This window comes from Aquarana catesbeiana, linkage group LG01, assembly GCF_042186555.1.
Source record: "Aquarana catesbeiana isolate 2022-GZ linkage group LG01, ASM4218655v1, whole genome shotgun sequence".
Classification (NCBI taxonomy): domain Eukaryota; kingdom Metazoa; phylum Chordata; class Amphibia; order Anura; family Ranidae; genus Aquarana; species Aquarana catesbeiana.
In genome coordinates, this window is record NC_133324.1 from 85,118,317 (window position 1) to 85,142,587 (window position 24,271).

The window sequence follows — 24,271 nt, forward strand, 5'->3', positions numbered from 1 at the left end:
AAGTTGATATCAGACAGCACGGTAATAGCACATAATTACTATGAGCAACATCTCATTAAAGTATATATAAACCAGGGTTTTTCAACCAGGGTTCCATGGAATCGTAAAGTTCCTCCAGAGGTTACCAGAGGTTCCTTGAGCAATGAGCAATATCTGCCTCTCAAATATGTTTCCACTGACACCTTTCATCTTTTTAGTTATCTGTAAGGGGGGAATTCTTCCCAATGACCACAAGTGTAAGGAGCTTTCTTCCCACTGACCATCACACTAATGTATCATGAGTTGTAGATATAGTCATTTTTAGCAGAGGGTTCCCTGAGACTGGAAAGTTATTTTATTTTAAAGGTTCCTCTGCTTTGAAAATGTTCGGAAACTTACAAGCATGTTTGCTTCCTTTTGGTCCGTTAGATATATACGATTAAACAGGTTTTGTAATATCTGTTCAATCAATGCAAAAATATACCTGTTGATCCTGCCAGAAATCTTGAGCTGGTGACTTTAATGTGCAGTTCGACCCTATTTTTTAACTTCAGCCCCTGTTGTTGCTGATCGATATGCCATTAACGTTAGGAATTTGTTTTTTTTCTTAAGGTTTAGTACCTGTAGGGTTAATGAAGACCTCCACTTCCGTCCTACCGTACGTCACATCTTCCCACTCATTGGCTCCTGGGATATAAGTGTCATTAATCCCAGGAGTCAATTGGCAGATTCACAGGTTGCCATAACAACAAGGTGGGAACTGCCCCCCCCCCCCCACACCGCCGTTACAATGGCAGCTTGCAATATACAGAGTGTGCCAGACTTTGTTTACACTGCCCAGGCATGAGATCGGGAGGTGCATGCTGGGTAGCCAGCTGCACCGTATCGCTGAAGAAACTGAGTGGGCTTCAGGTGCCTACACTTAAATGATACAGAGGGTGCAGTGAGCACATTAGATTTACAAAAAACTAAGAACAATGACATATGCAGCATATGCCAATTTGAATTACATAAGCTGCGGCTATCATGGGGGTGCTTTTGAGGGAAAAAAAATGGATGGAGCTCCGCTTTAACACTGTCTGTGCTGACTCAGCATTCTTCCCAGTTTTCTGTGGACTACAAAACTGCTCCCCCTATATTATGTAGATCAGAAGAGAGAGAGTTGTTCTGTAGCCCTGTCCTAGGGTGACAATGATCCTCCTCCACAGATACAGTAAAGTGAGGGAGCGTTGCCACTCTAGGACAGGAAGTAATTTACTGGCAGCACCACCAGGTGAAAATAAAAGGGAAAAAACACCTGAATAAAAAGAATACACCAACCACATCTAAAGACAGGTAAGCTGCAATATATACATACATTTTTATTCTTGGATTTAGACACTTTAAACAAGCCTATAGTCTTACAGTGTAATAATATTAGTGGCATAGAAAGGTTGGTGATTCCCCAGTTACACAATTTTCATTGACAGTTCTACTCACATCGGCTGGTGGTCATCTCAGTGTATGTGGGCTCCTTCTGTTCAGTGCTGACATTTCTGTTACGGCTGGAATCCTCCCTGTTGGTGGCATAGCGCTCCTTCCATTCCTGCAATACAAAACCAGTCAGAGGGAAGAATGATCAGTCTCTATATGGACAGTATATAAACTCAGCGTGCTCTAAAACAAAGAAGAAGCAGGAACACTGGATGTTTTGGCCACAGCAGCCAATCAGAATACAACTAATTTTAATCTATTTAACCACATACCTACTGGGACAATTAAAAAAAAATTAAAAAAATTCACATGATAGAATTCTGCATTTTTGCTAGAAATTTACTTAAAAAACACCCAAACATTATATATTTCTGAGAGCAGAGGCCTTGGAGAATAAAATTATTGCAATTTTTTGCAATCATCATAAGCACAGCCCTTTATCAAAGTCAAATTATCAGGAAAAATAGGATTTTTTTTATAACAGCTTACCTGTAAAATCCTTTTCTTTCGATGGACATCACGGGACACAGAGCCACAGTAATAACTGATGGGATATGTAGGTACCTTTAGGTATTGGACACTGGTCACACCCTAATCAGGAAGTTCAACCCCCTATATAATCCCTCCCCTTCCAGGGATACCTGAGTTTTGTAGCAAAGCAATATAAGTGTATTAGAAGAGGGGCGGGACCTCTGTGTCCCGTGATGTCCATCGAAAGAAAAGGATTTTACAGGTAAGCGGTTATAAAATTCCTATTTTCTTTCTCGGACATCACGGGACACAGAGCCTCAGTAATAACTGATGAGATGTCCCAAAGCAATGCCAACTGAGGGGGGGAAATCACAACCAAGTAGGGTGCAATCAGACCTGAGGACCCTGTACCGCTGTCTGTAGCACACTACGCCCAAAGGCGATATCCTCATGTCTTCTCACATCCACCTGGTAGAATCTGGTGAATGTATGGACTGAAGACCAGGTTGCGGCCTTGCAGATCTGAGCCATAGAGGCCTGGTGATGCACTGCCCAAGAAGCACTAATAGCCCTTGTGGAATGTGCCTTGATCTGAAACGGAGGAATCTTCTGTTTCAAACCGTAAACCTGAATAATCAATTGTCTAATCCATTTAGAAATGGTAGCTTTTGACGCTGCCTGTCCTCTATTGGGACCTTCTGGCAGCACGAACAAAACGTCCGTTTTGCGAATTTGAGCAGTTGCTTCCAGATAGATTTTGACTGCTCTTACTACATTCAAAGAATGTAGTGACCTCTCTTACGGAGAACAGGGCTCTGGAAAAAAGGAAGGCAGAACAATGTCTTGGTTTAGATGAAAATCTGAAACCACCTTCGGTAAAAAATTAGGATGAGGGCGCAATACCACTCTATCCTTGTGTACAATCAAATAAGGCTCTTTACAGGAGCTGCTAATTCTGATACTCTTCTAGCAGAAGAGATGGCTACCAGAAAAATCAGTTTCCTTGTCAGAAAGATCAAAGGAATCTGACGTATTGGTTCAAAAGGCTGTTTCTGTAACACCGACAGAACCAAGTTCAAGTCCCAGGGGTTTATGGGCGCCTTAACTGGAGACGCATCACCCCCTGCATAAAGTTTCGGAACAAAGAATGCAAAGCAAGTGGCCGTTGAAACAATAATGATAAGGCCGAGACCTGGCCCTTGATGGTACTCAAGGCCAGCTTCATTTCTAATCCTAATTGTAGAAAATCAAGAATTCTACCTATCACATATTTTCTGGGATGCCAACCCCTGGATTAACACCAGGATACATAAGCTTTCCAGACTCTATGATAAATCATTCTGGAAGCTGGTTTCCTTGCATTGATCAAGGTAGATATGACAGGACCTGAAAGCCCACGACTCTTCAGAACGTGGGTCTCAATAGCCAACCCGTCAAATTTAGCGTTTGTAAGGCAGGATGGAACACTGGACCTTGAGATAACAGGTCTGGGCGTACCGGTAGGGTCCACGGGGAACCCACCGTCATTCTTACTATTTCTGCATACCAAGTCCTTCTGGGCCAAGCAGGGGCCACCAGAAGTACTGACTTCCTTTCCTGCCTGATCCTGCGAAGGAGTCGTGGCAGTAGCAGAATAGGCGGGAATGCATAAATCAGTGAGAACCGATGCCACGGAATCACCAAGGCATCCGTCCCGCATGCAAGAGGATCCCTTGTCCTTGCCACAAATCTGTCTATCTTTTTGTTGAATCGGGATGCAAAGAGATCTACATCTGGGAACCCCCCATCTTTGGCATATGGCCCAAAAGACGTCGGGATGCAGAGACCATTCCCCTGGGAGTAACTGCTGGCGACTTAGATAGTCCGCCTGCCAGTTCTCTATTCCTGGAATGAAAACTGCCGATATGCATGGCACCTGCATCTCTGCCCAGACTAAGATCTGGTTCACCTCCTTTTGAGCAGCTGGGCTCCGGGTGCCTCCCTGATGATTGACATAAGCCACTGCTGTGGCATTGTCAGACTGGATCCTGACCGGGCAACCCTGTAGCCTGATAGTCCAGGCTTTTAGGGCTAGGTATACTGCCCGGGTCTCCAGAATGTTGATGGGTAAGGTCCTCTGTCTTGGACCATAGCCCCTGGATCGCAGACCGTTCCAGAACTGCTCCCCAACCCGACAGACTGGCATCTGTTGTTACCACCGTCCAGGTAACCAGTAGAAAGGATTTCCCCTTCTGCAGGTTTTCGGGTATGAGCTACCAATTGAGGCTCTGACGCACCACATGCAACAGGTGCATCGGAAAGTCTAATGCCTGAACCTTCTTGTTCCAGCCCGACAGAATACTGTGTTGCAGTAGTCTTGAATGGAACTGAGCATAGGGAACTGCTTCGAATGAAGACACCATCTTCCCCAGCAGCCTCATACAAAGGCGGACAGAAGGACCCTTCTTGGTCCTGACTGTCAGAATCAGTTCCCTTAAAGCAGTGATCTTTGCCTGAGGAAGAAATACGTTCTCCTGGCTTGCATCTATGATCAGACCCAAATACTCCAGTCGTCTTACTGGTTTTAGGAAAGATTTTTCTAGGTTGAGGATCCAACATAGATGTTCCAGATACTTGACCGTGGTCCTCAAGTTCCCGTTCAAGGAAGCTACAGACCAGTCTATCAAGAGCAGGTCGTCTAGGTATGCTATGACAGTTATACCCTGAGCCCTTAATCTGGCCAGAGGAGGAGCCAAGATCTTTGTGAACACTCGAGGTGCAGTGGCTATCCCAAAAGGCAGAGCCACAAACTGGAAATGGCGCCCTCCTATCTCAAAGCGTAGAAACTTCTGATGACCAGGAAAAATGGGCACATGTAGGTATGCATCTCTGATGTCTATTGATGCCAAAAATTCTCCTCCCTGCAGGATGGAGACTACTGTCCGAATTGATTCCATGCGGAAGCACTGTATCCTTAGGAATCGATTCAGATCTCTTAAATCCAGAATGTGTCTGACATCCCCATTTGGTTTTTGGACCGTAAAAAGGTTGGAATAGAAGCCCAATCCTTGATCCTTTGTGGGAACCACCATAATGACCTCTTGCAACAAAAGTCGCTCTAACGCTAGAAGGAGCGACTGCTTCTTCTCTGGGTCTCTGGGAACACTTGATCTGAGGAAATGAGGAGAGGGAAATTCTTGGAACTCCAGCTTGTACCCTAAGGTTACCGTGGAGATTACCCATCTCTCCTGGAAATCCTCCTGCCAGAGCTTTGAGAACTGTAGCAGTCTTCCCCCCACTCGAGCGAGCGGGGACGCCCCTTCATGAAGAGGCCTTAGTGTCTTGTGTAGAAGACTTCTTCCCCCAGGACTTCTTTTGTCCCTGGGGTTGACTCTTTTTTTTTGCCCCAGACGGAGGATGCTGTCGCGACTGCCTGGAGGCTGAAGCCCCTGGTGCTGGGGAAAGAGCCCGTTTGAAAGAGGGGCGCTTACCCTTCTTTTTAACAGGTAAGAGAGTGCTTTTCCCACAAGAGATTCTCTTGATATAGTTATTCAAGTCTTCTCCAAACAACCTTGCACCACGAAGAGGAAACCCAGCCAAGAGCTTCTTACATGGTGCTTCAGCTGACCAATTTTTCAACCATAAGATTCTATGCATATGCACCAACCCAAGTGAAAGGCGAGAGGTTTGCATGATAGAATCTCTGATGGCGTCAACAACATAACATAAGGCCGCTGGAAGGTTAGCAAACCCCTGGGCCTGTTGTTCAGGTAATACTTTGATGACCTGCTTAACATGGTCTCTTAAGTATTGACAGACTCCAATCGCTGCTACTGCAGGTTGGGCCACTGAACCTGCTAAGGAAAAAACATCCTTTAATAAGGATTCCATCTTTTTATCCACAGGATCCCTGAGCATCTGAGCGTTGTCTACAGGACAAGTCAGACTATTATTCACAGAGGAAATGGCTTCATCAATAGCTGGCATTCCCCACATCTTAATACATTTTTCTTCCACTTCCATTCTTCCTCACCTACTATGTAACTATGATAAAGTGTTGAAAACTTTTTCGGCGGAAGAAATCGCTTATCTGGGTGATCCCACTCAGAATAAAGGAGCTTTTCAAGCAGATTATGAACAGGAAAAGCTTGTGCTGTTTGGGAAGGTTTCAGCGACCCCAAAGCAGAAGAGGATTCTTTAACAGATTCAGGTATGGGCAACTTAAATGTGGAGCGGACCAATCCAGTACTAAGTACTAAGACTTTCTCCTCTTGGGAAGCCGAAGAGGGTCTGTCTCCACCTGATTCCTCTGAAGAGGAATCATCCGTCCCATCCTGATCCTCTGAAAGGGATTCGTCTCCTTTATCCCAGAGCTCCTCTACCTGAGGGTCTTGGGAAACAGAGGAAGGCCTAGTACGTTTCTTTCCACTGAGTGAAGAAGTAATCACGGCCATTAATCTTTCCTCTAATCCAGTAATGGTTGAGGAAAAAACCTCTTGTGTAATGTATACAGGGGCTGAAGTGCCGGAGGCAGGTACAGCCCCAGACCCCAATGGCTCTCCCTGACCAGCCGTTCCTGGCCCCTCAGGGGGGGAGGATGTAGCAGACAGGGGGTCCTCAGAACCTGAACGAGATCCCCTAGTGTCTCTGGTTCTGGGGGTACTTGAACCTCTTCTACCCATAGTGCAAAGCAACAAGGTGTGAGGTTTCCAAAATGAACACTGACTGCTGAGCGATGTAGTCTGGCAAAAGCCTTGCTACCAAACACCCAGTCTGGTGTTACCTTAGTAAATGCAGCCTAGGAGAATGCCTGTGTCCCACCTTACATGCGACCGTCAGCTCTGTGTCCCTCTAAAGGCTCAGAGCACCTGTAAAGTGTGCTTTAAGTAGCCATGCTTCTGGCACTGTGGGCGTCTGAGCACGCTGACGCTCCGCCCACCCCCCACCGCTTCCTGAGCTAGCCGACCCTTTCGGGACAAGCCTGGAGGCAGGCTGGGGGTGGAGGAGAAGGAGGAGGCCGGCAGTGATGGGGTCCGCCTTACAGCCCATCTGTAGCCTCCCCTAGCCTGGGGGGAACATTCCTGAGGAGAAATCCCCCCATCCCATCCTACCTGGAGCCGGTCGGATGAGCTGTGCAGCGTCGAACGCTGAGACAGATCAGCATGAGAAGGTATGTGCTCTTGGCAGCCCCCCGGTGGTCACAATAGGCATAGCATGCATTTACCTTAAAGGAGAAAACCTACTAGAATTCAAAAATTCTGTGGAATCTCCTCTTACCTTATCCAATCTTCACCTCTCACGGTGGGCTCCATTTAAAAAAAACGTCAGAGACTGGGGCCCCCTACAAATAGGGGGATCCTGCAGTTCTGGCCCTGTAAAGAACCCAGCCAGAAATTAGGAGGTTTAAAGCCATTTTCTGATCTGCGGGGTCCAGCTCTCTAAAAAGAGAAGCGTTACAGGTAAAACCTCGTTTTTTCGGACACGAGGCCCGGGTACCATCCAATTCGGCCATGAAAAGACACTTTGAATGGATCTGGTTCGCCTGGCTTGCCCCAGTATAGGACATCAGGATATTCCCTTTGGAGCTTCAGCACAGGACATCTTTACACGTTCAACACCTAAGACACTGGCATAAAAACTGAGGTATCCCTGCAAGGGGAGGGATTATATAGGGGGTTGAACTTCCTGATTAGGGTGTGACCAGTGTATAATACCCAAAGGTACCTACATAACCAATCAGTTATTACTGTGGCTCTGTGTCCCGTGATGTCCGAGAAAGAAAGTTCACTTTTCCTGATAATTAAAGCACACAAACACAACACCCAATTTTTTGGTAAAATATACAATATGATGTTGCGTCGAGTACAAAAATACCAAACATGACAAGATTTAAAGCTGTGCACGCTTGTGAAATGGCAACAAACTTTGGTACCTAAAATTTTCCATAGGCGACGCTTTAACCACACCAATACTGGGCACTTTCACCCCCTTCCTTTCCCAGACCAATTTTCAGCTTTCAGCGCTTTCGCACTTTCAATGACAATTACGCGGTCATGCAATGCTGTACCCAAATGAAATTTTTATCATTTTGTTCACACAAATAGAGCTTTCTTTTGGCGGTATTTATTCATGACTCCGTTTTTTTTTTTTTGCGATATAAGCGAAAAAAGAGCAGAAATTTTGAAAAAAAACCCCAATATTTTCTTCTTTCTATTTTAAAAGAAATCCAATAAAATCAAATTTTGTCATAAATTTAAGCCAAAATGTATTCTGCTACATGTTTTTGATAAAAAAAATCCTGTTAAGTGTATAACAATTGGTTTGTGTGATCACGGACAGATGTACGTAAATGATCATGTTTTTACTATGTGGGGGACATGTGTTTTGGGGATATGTGTGTTGGGGACATGTGTGTTAACTTTGTGTGTTTACACTGTGGGGACACTAGACTGGTGATCAGTGAGTAAAAAGCTGTAAAAAAGCTCATACACACTTATCACCAGCCGTCTGCAGTGATCCGCTCTCCTCTCCTCACCGACAACTTCTGTGTGAGGAGAGGAGAGCCGATTGCCTAGCAACCGGCTCTGTATTTACATTACATGACGGCTGTGATTGGACACGGCCGTCATGTGATCAGGAGGGCCAATCGGAGATGCGCCATGTCCGGGTGACACGAGCGCATCGGGATTGCGTCGCTGCGGAGAGAGCAGTTGCAGTTCAGCCCTGCCCCCTCTCTATCCACATAGGCTCACTGACTTTGATTGACAGCAGCCAATGGCACCATGCTGTCTCAGCCAACCAGGAGGGAGAGCCCTGTCAGCCGAGTCTCTACTGCAACTTTGCTGGATCGAGATGGGGCTCAGGTAAGTATTAGTATTAGGGGGGCTGAGGGGAGCTGCTGCACACAGGCTTTTTATCTTAATGCACAGAATGTTAAGATAAAAAAAAAAACCTGACTTTACAACCACTTTAACCTGTGAGCAAGTAGCTACAGTAGGATATCGCAAAAGCTTTTAAAGATGTTGTAAAATATTTGTATTTCAAAAATGAAAAATAATTATAGTTTAATGAACTGACTGAGCACACGTGTTATATTCAGTATATCATTGATATAACTGGTCATTTTCTGTTTGGTTTTCTTGGTTAGGCTCTCATGCCGTCCCCATAACCACTTACAAAAGGAAACCATAAAACATATTAAAAACAAACCAAGATGACGCACCCGCCTGCGAGTTTCGCCATCTTCATGCCTCTGACGTTTCCTCTTTTCTAAAGTAAAAAGACAAAAAAGTATAAATCCTATGAATGATAATGAAAGACCTCTAATTTAAAACATAGACTAAATATTCCTAAAATGTATGTAAACCCCAACAATGAACTTCTCTTATTTGTTCCCTTGTGGTCAGTTTAATAAACCTTTGGAAGTGTTTTGTTTTGAAAAAAAAAAAAAAAGAACAATCCTGTCAAAAACTCAGAGCTGCCCTGTGTCCACTACACACTTCTTGTGTTATCTCACAGAGCCCCTCTCCCACATCACATCTTAGACTACAGAAGAATTTGCCTTTATGTTGTAGATCCAACAGTGGGAGTGGTTAATTAGTTTAGCAAAGACAACTGGGCAGGGCTTACACCGCTCAGTCCACAATAATGCTGTGTGTCGGCAGCCCACAACAGGAAATTAAGAGCTGTGTCCATCTCTGGCATATCAACAACAGGTATTGTTCTGCACTCATATAGACTGGGAAATATATTGCAGAAATGTAATGCATATTTTTTGTTTTATTTTGCCTTGACATACAGTGGGGAAAATTATTTGATCCCCTGCAGATTTTGTAAGTTTGCCCACTTACACAGAAATGAAGGGTCTATCATTTTTGTCATAGGTGTATTTTAAATGATAGAGACAGAATAGCAACCAAAAATCCAGAAAAAGCACATGATACAAATGTTATAAATTGAGTTGCAGTTCAGTGAGTAAAATGAGTATTTAATCCCCAAGAAAAAAACGATTTAGAACTTGGTGGAGAAACCCGTGTTGGCAAGCATTTCTTGTAGTTGGTTACCAGGTTTGCACACATCTCAGTAAGGATTTTGGTCCTCTCTCCTTTACAGATCTTCTGTAAACCCTTAAGGTTTCTTGGCTGTCGCAATTCAACGTTTCAGCTCCCTCCATACATTTTCTATAGGATTAATGTCTGGAGACTGGCTAGGCCACTCCATGACCTTAAAGTGCTTCTTCTTGAGCCACTCCTTTGTTGCCTTGGTGGCATGTTTTGGGTCACTATCATGCTGGAAGACCCATCCATGATCCAGCTTCAGTGTTCTGGCTGAGGGAAGAAGGTTATCATCCAAGATTGTACAATACATGGCCCCATCCATTGGCCCCACAATGCAGCAAAGTCGGCCTGTACTTTTAGCAGTGAAACAGCCCCAAAGCATGTTTCCACCTCTGTGCTTGACTGTAGGGATGGTGTTCTTAGGGTCATAAACAGCATTTTTCTTCCTCCAAACACAGCGAGTCAAGTTAATGGAAAAGAGCTCAATTTTGGTCTTATCTGGCCACAGCACTTTCTCCCAAACCTTCTCTGAATCATTTAGACGTGCATTGGCAAACTTCAGATGGACCTGTACATGTGCCTTCTTGAGGAAGGGGACCTAGGGGGAGATGCAGGATTTCAATCCATGGCGACGTATTGTGTTACCAATGGTTTGTTTGGTGACTGTGGTCCCAACTGCCTTGAGATCACAAGCTCCTCCCGTCTAGTTCTGGGCTGATCCCTCACTTTTCTCATGGTCATGCTTACCCCATGAGGCAAAACCTTGCATGAAGCTCCAGACCAAGGGAAATTTTGATGGTTATTTTGTATTTCTTTCATTTTCAAATAATCGCTCCAAAAGTTGTCTCCTTCTCACCAAGCTTCTTGCTGATGGTCGTGTAGCCCATTCCAGCCATGTGCAGGTCTACAATCTTGTCCCTGGCATCCTTTCTTGCCCATGATGGTGAGGTTTGAATGGAAGAAAGAGTGGACAGGTGTCTTTTATATACATAACGAGTTGTCGTTAGGAGCACCTTCTTAAATGGACAGGACTTATCTGTGTACCACATGAGCACTTACTGTAGCCAGTCTGTGGGAGCCAAAATTATTGTTGGTAGGTAGGGGATCCAATCTTTAATTTTACTCACTGAACTGCAACTCAATTTATAACATTTTTATCATGTGTTTTTTCTGGATTTTTGGTTGATATTCTGTCTCTATCATTTAAAATACACCTATGATAACAATTAAAGAGCCTTCATTTCTTCATCATAGGTGCCGCCGGGTCCAGGAGGAGGCAGGAATGACACTGCGGCAGCGCTGGGCACTGGGAGATCCCCGCCCGCTCTGTGTAAATGGGCGGGCAGCGGAGCGGCTCTCCTATCTTGGATCTCTCTCCCTGGTGCTTGCAGCCTGCTGTGGAGTGGTCAGAATGAGATGGGCTACACTACACAGGTAAGGCTGAGCTGCAGGAGTGTCAAGAGGTCATCTATCACGGGGGGGGGGGGTGTCAATGTAGGTGTCGGGGGGGGGGGGGGGATCAGTGTAGGTGTCGGGGGATCACTGTGTCAGGGGGATCACTGTGTCAGGGGGGATCACTGTGTCAGGGGGGATCACTGTGTCAGGGGGGATCACTGTGTCAGGGGGGATCAATGTAGGTGTCAAGGGGGTCAGTGTAGGTGTCAAGGGGGTCAGTGTAGGTGTCAAGGGGGTCAGTTTAGTGGTCAGCATGGATGGGTACTGGTGAGCCAGGCAGCAACCAGCAAGTGAGACTAACACCCCACCCCCCACCCCCACCAAGCAGTCAATCCCCCGCCGCCGGGCTTGGACTTCGGGCTGAAGCCCCTGGTCTTTTTCACACCTAGCAACGCCCCTGACTGACACCCTCTGTGGATCGCAAGGGCAGTGCGATTTGAATGCGGTGGGGGATATGTGCACGGATTGTGGGGTTTTCCGCACCACATTAATGTGAACCTAGGCTTAAGAAATACTTTTATAAAACACATTCAACATCAATTGGTCAGGCATTTGGATTTTACAGCTTTCTTAAAATAACTTCTAACTATGAAGAGAACCTACCTCTTCTGATCAACTCTTTCCCTTCATCGGTCAGGTCGGATGTCATGTCGTTATCCCCCATAAACTGCTGGAAGCCCAGTAAATTCAAGCAGCGAGTACCCAAACTAAAAAGAGAATACAGAAAAGCGATTACACTATACAGCATAATATGTAAAACACACAGTATGTGAACCACTGACCTTGTAAAAAAAAAAAAAAAAAATTAATTTAAAAAAGGCAAAATATTTGTGGTCTGTGCGCATTATTATTGCCAGCGGTTTAGACATTAATGGCTGTGTGTTGAGTTATTTTGAGGGGACAGCAAATTTACACTGTTATACAAGCTGTACACTCACTACTTTACATTGTAACAAAGTGTCATTTCTTCAGTGTTGTCACATGAAAAGATATTATAAAATATTTACAAAAACGTGAGGGGTGTACTCACTTTTGTGAGATACCGTGTGTGTGTGTGCGTATATATATATGATATATATTACACACACACCTCACAAAAGTGAGTACACCCCTCACATTTTTGTAAATATTTTATTATATCTTTTCATGTGACAACACTGAAGAAATGACACTTTGCTACAATGTAAAGTAGTGAGTGTACAGCTTGTATAACAATGTAAATTTGCTGTCCCCTCAAAATAACTCAACACACAGCCATTAATGTCTAAACCGCTGGCAACAAAAGTGAGTACACCCCTAAGTGAAAATGTCCAAATTGGGCCCAACTAGCCGTTTTTCCCTCTCCGGAGTCATGTGACTTGTTAGTGTTACAAGGTCTCAGGTATACATACAGTATGTGTTTTAGAGATGGCCAAGTCCTGGTCTGTTCTGACAGGCAAAGCTCAGACACTTCCAGATAATGGCAGAGTTTGCTGCTACCTCCCACTCCCCACACATTCATATTGGCCCAACACAATGATGGGCTGCCCTCTCTAGCCAATAGTGGTGTGCAGGAGGTAGGAAGGGATGGGAAAACACCATTGGGAAGAGCTTAGCTTAGCCTGCGTGATCGCCCTGGGATTCAGCCACAATGGCAGGGTTTAGGAGGTTGCTGCAATTAAGCACAGGCACCTACACAGTCTCTTTATTGCAACCATTTTCATGACGGTTCCTCTAATAATTTTCAGGGTGTATGAACATCCATTATGTGAACACAGTATCATTTAAAAAAAGATCATGGATCGCAGAATGATACAATAAATCACAGTGGTAATCATATGATACAACTAGATATTAATGTGCATCTCTTACTTGAAATATGTGGCAATGCAGAGAATGACGACCAGCATGGGATAATAGATATAAAAGACATCAGCAATAAGTGGCAGAACCTTTAAAGATCCCATAATCTATAAGAGGAGAGAAAAGCCATTTAGGGACAAAGCAGTGTTATCCTGCATCTATTTTAATGATAGGATGACGTACTTACGGAAGTGTAGGCAGTCTGCTCTGAATTCTGGTGAGAAATGGATCCATCCATATGAGTCAGACCCAGGAAATTCAGACACAGCGGAGGAGTCAAACGGCAGAATAACCTGTGGAGTAGAAACCATTAATAAAAAAAGATAAAAGGCAGCAAAGGGAGACTATTATGACTCCATTATAATTAGAGAAGGGACTTTATAACCACGGGCAAACCGCCTTTTTATTAGCACCACATCCCTTGACTGAATAGGTATAGGGGAATTTTATGGGATTTTTAAGGTGTCTCAAGATATAGCATAAAAAGTTTTATTTAAAAAGACAGAATAAAAATGTTTTAAAAACAAGTATGGCAAGTATGTTTCAAAACAATTTGATAGATACAGCACTTTAGAATGGAGTTCCCAACATGTTTCACCCATATTCCGGGCTTCTTCAGGGGATGCTGTCCATTAGAGGTACAAGCCTTCTATTGAAAAAGAATATACATATGGTAATCACATCAAGTCAATTTAAAATCATACGCTATACATACATTCGTTCATTCAGAAGCGTGTAATAGCTGGAACAAGCGCCCTTAAATACCCCCCATCCGGCCAATCAGGCTGGATGCGGACGAAAAGACCGTGCCGCACATGCACGAACCACATCATATCCGCCACTCAACCCGTTGCCACTGGGTCCCAACGCCCGACCCAAGAGAGGACAAAGAGGCTCCCTCTGGTGGCTTCTTTGTCCTCTCTTGGGACCCAGCGGCGAAAGGTTGAGCTGCGGATATGATGTGGTTTGCGCATGCGCGGCGTGGTCTTTTCGTCCGCATCTGGCCTGATTGGCCGGATGGAGGGTATTTAAGGCCGCTTGTTCCAGCTATTACACACTGCTGGAACTACAGGGACACATATGCTACTGCAGGACGACAGGTACTGGTCTATATTAATGGTTGTATGGTTGCCTCTGTTTTTTTTCCCTGGCTTCTTAAGCTCTAGAGACAAGTGCTGGCTTGCGCAGACAGTTCATGACCCTGGATACTGAGTTCACTGCAAAACCTAGTTTTGTAAGTTGACCTCTTTTTTATATACTATCCTCGTCTTTTGGAGATTCATTCCCATTTTTTGATGTTGAAATGAATTAATTATTCTTTTGTTATTATAGCTGGTCCATGAATGCCCCCTATGGTCACCTATAGCTCGTGGTTTTCTTGATGCTGGCAGACACTTTGACCCATATAGTGGTTTGATCATAGTACATAATATCTCAAAAAAACTTGGGTAAGCAATAATGTCGTCAAATTGAATGTGCACATGTATGTAAAAAACTATTTTGTATTGAAGAATAACCTCTAAAAAGGAGTGAATAAACAAACGTATGTATATCATATGATTTTGTGTTCGACTTTTGATGTGATTACTATATGTATATTATTTTTCAATAGAAGGCTTGTACTTCTAATGGACAGCATCCCCTGAAGAACCCCGGAATATGGGCGAAACATGTTAGGAACTCCATTCTAAAGTGCTGTATCCATCAAATTGTATTGAAACATACTTGCCATAATTGTTATTAACATTTGTTATTCTGTCTTTAAATAAAACTTTTTTTACTATATCTTGAGATCACCGTACCCTACTTTGCACCTTAAAAATCCAATAAAATTCCCCTATACCTATTATAATTAGAGGCTTCTAAATACACTTGGGCTGATTTAATAGAACGGGAGAAAATGAAGTAATATAAATTGATGAGATTTTCTAAGCTACTCTTCAAAATCTGATTGGTTAGCAGTTATAATACAATAGAAGCTGGAAATCATTGAAGTAGACAACTATACCAGTGATCTCCACTTACTTCCAGGTCCTGTGCTGAGCGGCTGGGCCTGATGCATTGTGAACACAGGAGGTGGACAGCTAGGCATGGGCACCAATCAGAGAATGCTTTACATTCTCTGAATGAATGCACAACGTTCCCTGTTTGGATGATATGGAGAGGCGGGGCAGCCATGCTTTTAAATTTGTCCAATCAGAGAGCATTGTGCATTCATTTTGAAAATGCAAAGCATTTACTGAATGGTGCCCATGCTGATCAGCCGACCTCCTGTGTTCACAATTCAGAAGAGGAGCTGCTAGGCACAGGACCCGGAAGCAAGTGCAAATCATTGTATTAGTGGTGCCTACTTCAGTGAATTCCAGCTGGAAGGGGGAATCGGCCAGGTACATTGATCAAACCTGGACTGATGTAAAAATTCACCACACCTTGAATTCCATTTTAAGCTGCAAGAACACCCTAGAGGTTGAGTTTTTAGTTTAAAAAAAAAACAAAAAAAAAAAAACAAGCTTTTAACCTGTTTAGTGACGGTTCATGCTGCATGATCCTTGGTCATCTTCGAAGCTACACAATAGTCTGAAATCCAGGGTTGGTAGGCTGTGGGTTCTGTATGCTTTTCAAGGTCTAATTTATTTGAAGGAGGCCTCACCACTGCAAGTAACCGACTTGTTGATGGTTATCTGATGCTCTGGGAGCACCATCATATAGCTTTCATGTGTGTTCAGAGAATGCCTGACCCTGTTGAATATACTCTCTTTTTGGAATCTAAAGATTTGGAGGACCAATTATGTGGGTATTATCAGTTAGCACCCTCTTCCAGGTATGTCCTTTACTTACATCCTTTTTCTATGCACTACAGGCTCCCCGCCAGAGTGAATGCCGTAATCCTGCTCAGAAACGTATCTAGGGAGCTCAGGAATGGCTAACATTGATCTCGGTACACTAACTTTCTGAACCAGCCATGCCACAGCATGACGAAGGGGGTGCAGTTTAATGAGCAGGGGTGGGAGTAGTCACTTCAAGGTGTGCAAGCAGTTGGGAGGGTCGATAGCGTTTAGCAGGGAGTGGACGTACTGGACCCACCTGAAAGGGTTAAATACCTGCAGGGAAGAATCAATGCCGAGGTGTTTCAGCACATGGGTCCCTGGAAAGTGAAGTATATTGCCTCTTATTTTACATGGTGTGCATTGTGCGTGAGTGACCCCGTGGTTAAAGGGTAATTTTAACTCTTGTGTAAGCTGCTGCCCATATGTATAGAAAGTCTGGGTTGGAGGACTAAGTACAATCCTACAAAAACATGAAAGAAATCCTCCTACTTTGATCGTGTATCATTTCATCCCATGCAACATTTGTAAAGTTAAGCTCACCAGCAGGTGGGGCTATAGGCAAAATGTGAACCTGCCCCTTCTGCTGTGGAATAGGGATGAGCTCAGGCATGTTTGAATATGAGTCCAAAACCTGCCTGAGCTAACCCGCCAGGAAACCTTCAAAGCAAACAGCCAATCAAAGAGGGCGGAGGTATGCCATGTATACTTGCAGCTGCTGGGAATGCCTCCACCGCCTAGGATTGGCTGTCCACTTTGACAGCTTCCAGGCAGGACTCAGAACACACCTGAGCTCATCCCTGCTGTGGAACTGGGCCATGTGAAGCTGGGCTCTGGGTTTCATGAATTCATTTAGCAGATAAAGTAGTAAAAGCAGTTTGATCCTCTTACATGCCGCTGAACAGGAGGCTGTACGCATCTGTCTGATGATGTGATGCAAAGTAGTAATAATTGAACACTCTGATCCTGAAGACTGTGGAGTAAACGCAGATACTCAAGAAGAATATGGTGAGAAAACAAGCTACCTGGAAGTGAGAGAAAGCCAATATGGATATTACATGAAACTGTTCATTATTAAACAGTATTCACTACAAAAACTGTGCACAGCTTAGAAGCATGAACTGCTATCAATTGTTAACCTAGTAAGAGCAAATTGTTAGAGTAAAACCTCGTTCCTTCAGGATTACGGCCCCTTTCACACCGCCACGACTTGAAAGTACCGCGATTTTGCCGCAATTTTCTATGGACCTCAACTCGCAATAAAGTCGGACCAAAGTAGTACAGGGACTACTTTGAAGTCGCATAGACATGAATGATACTCACTGGAAATCATGGGGTACGACTTGTCTTGGGACTGCAAAGTCGCATGACAAGTCGCACAAGTGTGAAAGGGGCCTAAGGATGAGCTCAGGTGTGTTCGCAGCTCCACATGCTCGAGCCCGCCAGGAAGCGGACACTCCGCAGCGCTAATCACAGGCAGTGAGACATTTCCTGGTCTGTGCAGCCGCGGATCGGGAAATGTCTCACTAACTATGATTAACATTGCGGACAGTCAGCTTCCTGGCGGGCCCCCTTGACTTCAGAACATGCCTGAGCTCATCCTTATTCAGGATCCCCGGCCTGGCACCAATACCTGATAGTTCTGGGTATGGAGAAACAGGTGATCTTCTCCCATCACAAAAAGGATTGAAAATCATAGAAATCTAAGTCCATATGGTATTAAATTCCAGGTGTAGCCTATGTGCCCAATGTAGACTAAAGAAAACAAAAGGGTAGGTCAAGGCACAGACACCAAGACCAACACAGCAGCCACCCTAATAGGGCTCAGGTGGCTTGTGCCACGCATTAAAAAAAAAAAAAAACAAATATATAACGGAATCAAATTTCCGTTATTAATTTACAAGGTCAAAAAGTACAAAAATACCTCCATATAAAAACACACCCTTCACCAATACAGGCATACCCCACTTTAGAGTACACAATGGGACCAGAGCATGTATGTAAAACGAAAATGTACTTAAAGTGAAGCAATACCTTTTTACACATTTGGGGTGTAGTGGAGGTGTCAGGGGCTGTAGTGGAGGTGTCAGGGGCACACTGGAACAGGGCGGGCTACGCTCTCGGAGCTTCAGCTCCTTCTGCTGTGGCTGCAAAATGTCTGTACAGTACTTGCAAGGCACTTTACATACAATCACTGGTATGTCCGTACTCGCGAGTGTATGTAAAGTGAGGGTACTTAAAGCAGGGTATACCTGTACCCCAAATATAATAAATCTCCTCCCATATAACAGTGCTCAGCTCTAGCAGCCAATTGCTAGATTCAAATACTGTCAAATACTGGGGATTTTAGTACTGGTTGCAATGTTTGAGGAAAGATTGGCAGGGGGGCACAGGAAAGTGTGTGTATACATATACACACACATACTATATATACACATATACACTAGGGGTGCTGAAATTAATCGTTGCATCGATGCATCGCGATTCGGGTGTCCCCGATGCGGCATCGATGCATAAGGACCGGAAAATCGATGTCCGGTGACGTCATTATTAGCCCCGCCCCTCCCGGGAAGGTGCTCCGAGCGTATTTTTAAAATGACTTTTTTTTAATGAATGTTGTATGACAATAGATGCTGTGCCCCCGCTGTATGTGCTTTTTAAAAAACAATGTCGCTTTATACCGAATTTCGCCGTAGTAGTACGATCATGTGACTCCCGGCCCGTCCCGCCCCTCTCCGCTCTCCTCCTCCGTCTCCTGAGTCCTGACGTCAGCAGGGATTTCTCAGTCCCGCCCGCCTCTCTTCTGATACGATAACTATAGTCAGCGGGCGGGACTGAGAATTCCCCGCTGACGTCAGGACTCAGGAGACACGTCAAAGGAGAGCGGAGAGGAGAGAGGAGAGCGGAGAGGGGCGGGATGAGCCGAGAGTCACATGATCGTACTACTACGGCGAAATTCGGTATGAGGTGACATTGTTTTTTAAAAGCACATACAGCGGGGGCACAGCATCTATTGTAATATAACATTAATTAAAAGAAAGCAATTGTGGGGGGTTAGTGATGGCTGCGTTTGATGGGCACAGGTGGCTGCGTTTGATGGGCACAGGTGGCTGCGTTTGATGGGCACAGGTGGCTGCGTTTGACGGGCACAGGTGGCTGCGTTTGACGGGCACAGGTGGCTGCGTTTGACGGGCACAGGTGGCTGCGTTTGATGGGCACAGGTGGCTGCGTTTGACGGGCACAGGTGGCTGCGTTTGACGGGCACAGGTGGCTGCATTTGACGGGCACAGGTGGCTGCGTTTGGGCGGCACAATTGGCTGCGTTTGACGGGCACAGTAAGGCTGCATTTGACGTGCACAGTAAGGCTGCATTTGACGTGCACAGTAAGGCTGCATTTGACGTGCACAGTAAGGCTGCATTTGACGTGCACAGTAAGGCTGCATTTGACGTGCACAGTAAGGCTGCATTTGACGTGCACAGTAAGGCTGCATTTGACGTGCACAGTAAGGCTGCATTTGATGGGCACAGTAAGGCTGCATTTGATGGGCACAGTAAGGCTGCATTTGATGAGCACAGTAAGGCTGCATTTGATGGGCACAGTAAGGCTGCATTTGATGGGGGAGGTTCAGTATTTTTCAGTTTGTTTGCACCCCCCAAAAAAATTTTGAACACCAGCTGCCACTGGTCAGCACAGTACAGGGAACTTCACAGGGCTGTTTGTCCTCTGTGGATTGTAATCCCTTCTGACCTCCAAGCAGCCGTGTGTGTGAATCTCTGTACCCTGTAGTGCACCGGATTAGTGCACTTTTTAGGGAGTGAGGTTATTTTTAATTCAAAGCAGAGTTCCAGTCAATTTTTTGTTTATTAGAAGTCAGCAGCTACAAAAAAAGTGTATCTTCTGACTTTTAATAAAAAGACACTCACCTGTCCCACAATCCAGCGACGTGGTCACCCAAACCCTCCATTCTCTCCCCCGCCTGTCCACAGCGCTGGCAATACTACTGTGGTCATCCGGCTGTGACAGCTTGCAGCTTCACAGCCGGGTGCGCATGTCTCACTGCGCTGTCCTGCATAGCCAGGCAATCTTTTGGGAACTGTGATGTGTCCCAGAAGATTGCAGGGTGGAAGGGCCGCCTAGGTGGCCCAAGCGGAAGTGGGAGCTCGTAAGTAATCGTGATGCATCGCGGAATCGTAACGAATCGAATCGTTGACCAGATAATCGTAATCGAATCGAATCGTGAGACCAGTGAAGATGCGCACCCCTAATATACACACACACATACATACACAAGGAGATATATATATATATTATATACATATACACACACACACACTATATATATATATATATATATATATATATATATATATATATATATATACATACGCGCGCGCACACACACACATGCAGTATCTCACAAAAGTGAGTATACCCCTCGTATTTCTGTTAATATTTTATTCTATCTTTTTATGTGACAACACTAAAGAAATGACACTTTACTACAATGTAAAGTAGTGAGTGTACAGCTTGTATAACAGTGTAAATGTGCTGTCCCCTCAAAATAACAACACACAGCCATTAATGTCTAAACTGCTGGCAACAAAAGTGAGTACACCCCTAAGTGAAAATGTCCAAATTGGACCCAAAGTGCCAATATTTTGTGTGGTCACCATTATTTTCCAGCACTGCCTTATTCCTCTTGGGCATGGAGTTCACCAGAGCTTCACAGGTTGCCACTGGAGTCCTCTTCCACTCCTCCATGATGACATCACAGGGCTGGTGGATGTTGGAGACCTTGCGCTCCTCCACCTTCCGTTTGAGGATGCCACACGGATGCTCAATAGGGTTTAGGTCTGGAGACATGCTTGGCCAGTCCATCACCTTTACCCTCAACTTCTTTAGCAAGGCAGTGGTCATCTTGGAGGTGTGTATACATATACACACACACACACACCCCAATATCAATACCTGACCTAAAATAGCCCAATTTTCCCTATTGATTTGGCCAAACCAAGCACTGCTTACATTGTAAAGTGTTAGGGATAAGTTGAGAACAATCAAAGAAATATGTATTTTGATACTGTTACCATGACTGCTGCCTATATGTTGAAACAACTAATGCAAGTGTCTGTTTCTGTATTGATATTATGAAATCTCTAACCCTTGCCCAGCAGCACTCAGATAAGAATGGGGAGGGTCAGCACTAGGAGTCAATCGGGCTCTATTCTATATGTATGTATTGAAAAGGAACACGCTGACAGGGGGAGAGGGAAGAGTGATCAGAGGGATGAGCTCATGACTTTGTTAAAGCAAATCTTCAAGTAAAAATAAAAGGAGAAAAAAAGACTACAATAGAGAATGTGGCCACCACATAACGACCGGTAAGGTGAACCACATTACAATTTGGTTTTTGGGTTTCAATACACTAACAAGTAAGGGCAGAAAATGAGAAGCAGGAAGAAGATTCATCAATCAGCAGGTGGACTGTGTCACCAGAATGAACTTACCTCTATGTAAATATAGTTATAAGTTCTCTCGGCCTGTTGAATAAACACAGCAAAAAGAGAGAGGACGGGGTGGGTGCTGAAGAATGTGCATTCTGACCACACAACCACAGCGGAGAACAGAGCCAGGACGACGGCCAGGATCCGAGAACACCAGGGCCGCAGCAGACACTCCCAGTACCACTCTGTGCAAAACAAGAGAGGAGGCAAGATCACATTTTATTTGGACTTTTTCCTGGCGCTAGAGAACCCTTCAAAATCAGCCAAGAAACTTACAGTCTAATGATCCAACACAGTCTTTGTGTAAAAGCCTAAACACATACCACTTCTATCTTTATTGGTTTTGTAGGTCTAGGATGCAAGAGTGCCGAGTTTACAATAGTTGGCTGAACAATCTTTAATTTTAAAAATTAGAACCTTCGATCTTAAAAGTGGAACTTCACTCTCTCAATCAACATTGATTATTTTTAATCCTCCTGCTGCAAGCACTAGTACATAGATAGGAAAATATAACATATATAGTTATTTTAACCGCTTGCTGACCAGCCGCCGTTATTATACTGCAGCAGGTCAGCTCGATCCCACGAATCGCCGTAGCTGTACGTTGGTCCCTTTAACCGCTATAGTGGGCGAGTATGAATCCGATCTGTCCACCGCAATGTCGCAGTCCTAAAAATCACTGATCACCACTATTACTGGTAAAAAAAAAAAAAAATAGAATAATAATAAAAAATGCCATAAATCTATCCTATTTTGTAGACGCTATAACTTTTGCGCAAACCAATCAATACACGGTTATTGCGATTTTTTTTTTTTTTTACCAAAAATATGTGGAAAAATACATATCAACCTAAACTGATGAAGAAATTAACAATTTTTTGTGATATTTACTATAGCAAAAAGTAAAAAATATTGCTTTTTTTTCAAAATTGTCTGTCTTTTTTTGCTTAAATTGCAAAAAATAAAAACCGCAGAGGTGATCAAATACCACCAAAAGAAAGCTCTATTTGTGGGGAAAAAAGGACATCAATTTTGTTTGGGTACAACGTCGCACGATCGTGCAATTGTCAGTTAAAGAGACGCAGTGCCGTATCTCAAAAAAGTGGTTTCGTCATTTGGGGGGTAAATCTTCCGGGGCTGAACTTTTTTTTTTTTTTTTTTTACATTTCTAAAGTTACTTGCTGGTTTCTTGCCTAGGCAAATTATGTCATACATCCCAGGAGACTTTAGGAGGAATGGTTTTCTCAGCTAAACACACTCTACTGTGTGCATGCTTGAGCTAAGGGCAGATGGATTCCAGGAAGTAAATGCTACATGAATCATTTGCCCTTACTCAAGATGGCCACGGCCAAAAATGCTAGGGGGGTGTTTATCAAAGTGATTTCTGAACAAAATAGTATGGAGACGTGGATGGCTGGGGGGAGTTTGCTTTAAATAATACAAATTTGTGGGGCTCAGATGCAGTGAAGATCCGCTTTAATATTGTGAAGGCTTTCATACTAGCCAACTACCAAAGTTGTTTTACACTTAGCCCTGGTTCACACTGGTGCGATTTAGCAAGTCGCACCCCACTGCCGCAATGGGACTGTTCAAAGTCGCAGCAACTTTGAAAATGTTTTCTGCACTACTTTTTTTGGTTTTTATTGGGACTGGCATTGAATTCTGTTAAATGAAGTCGCAAGCCGCAATGAAATCGGAAAGGCAAATCGCACTGATCTGCAGCTTTGAAATCACGCTGAAGCAGTGTGATTTCAAAAGCAGCACCAGTGTGAACCAAGACTTGCAGAACAATCTCTCTCTCTCTCTCTCTCTCTCTCTCTCTCTCTCTCTCGAGGAAGTGAACAGGCAGCAGCTTCAGCTGCCCACAGTTAAAATGGCTGCAGCCAGACTCAGTGGAGGGAGATTTCTGTAGCATATTTGGAAAGTACAGAATGACAGTATATATATAAAATAATATGCAATGTGGTTGGAGGGAAGAGAGAGACAGAGACAGAGAGACCGAGAGGCATGATGTCATAAGCCTTTTTACCAGACAAGAAACAGGAAGTGGGCTGTATAAGGTATTTACTGGCAGAGAAAAAACCTTTTACTATCCACAGTTAAAACAACAAGGACAGAAGATTTAATAGTTGGAAAGATGAAAAAAATGACTGAAGTTCCGCTTTAAAAAAAAGGCATCATTAAAAGTCCTGTACACTATTGTTAAAGTAAAACTATAGGCAAAACTTTTTTTCCCCCATTATGGCAAAAGCAAGGGAGTGTTATAACCACTGTCAGAACCGCTGTTTTTTTTTTTTTTTTTTTTTGTTTTTTTTTGCCATCTGTGTCCAATTGCAGAGATTTCCCTTCACTTTGTTCCACAGCCAAACAGGAAGTGAGGGGAAATCTCTGCAAATTAACCACTCGCAAAAGCGTATATTGATTGGTTTGCGCAAAAGGTATAACGTCTACAAAATAGAGGATAGATTTATGGCATTTACATTTTTTTACTAGTAATGGCGGTGATCTGCGATTTTTATCGAGACTGCGGCATTATGGCGGACACATCGGACACTTTTGAGTCGATTGACAATTATACAGCGATCAGTGCAATAAAAATAAACAAATTACTGTATAAATGTCACTGGCAGGGAAGGGGTTAACACTAGGAGGCGATCAGGGGGTTAAATGTGTTCCCTATGTGTG

General features: G+C 44.1%; 1 protein-coding gene across 2 annotated transcripts in view; it reads right to left on the bottom strand.

Annotated features, from left to right (window-relative positions):
- LMBRD2 (LMBR1 domain containing 2) overlaps positions 1-24,271 on the bottom strand; it is a 65,453-nt gene that overhangs the window by 2,727 nt on the left and 38,455 nt on the right. For both annotated transcript variants that reach the window (XM_073621194.1, XM_073621185.1), the window contains 7 exons: positions 21,590-21,771; positions 16,973-17,106; positions 13,444-13,549; positions 13,266-13,363; positions 12,018-12,121; positions 9,125-9,171; positions 1,459-1,564 (listed from right to left, as the gene is read on the bottom strand). In XM_073621194.1, the coding sequence (XP_073477295.1) occupies positions 1,459-1,564; positions 9,125-9,171; positions 12,018-12,121; positions 13,266-13,363; positions 13,444-13,549; positions 16,973-17,106; positions 21,590-21,771 (777 nt within the window). The remainder of the gene's footprint in view (positions 1-1,458; positions 1,565-9,124; positions 9,172-12,017; positions 12,122-13,265; positions 13,364-13,443; positions 13,550-16,972; positions 17,107-21,589; positions 21,772-24,271) is intronic.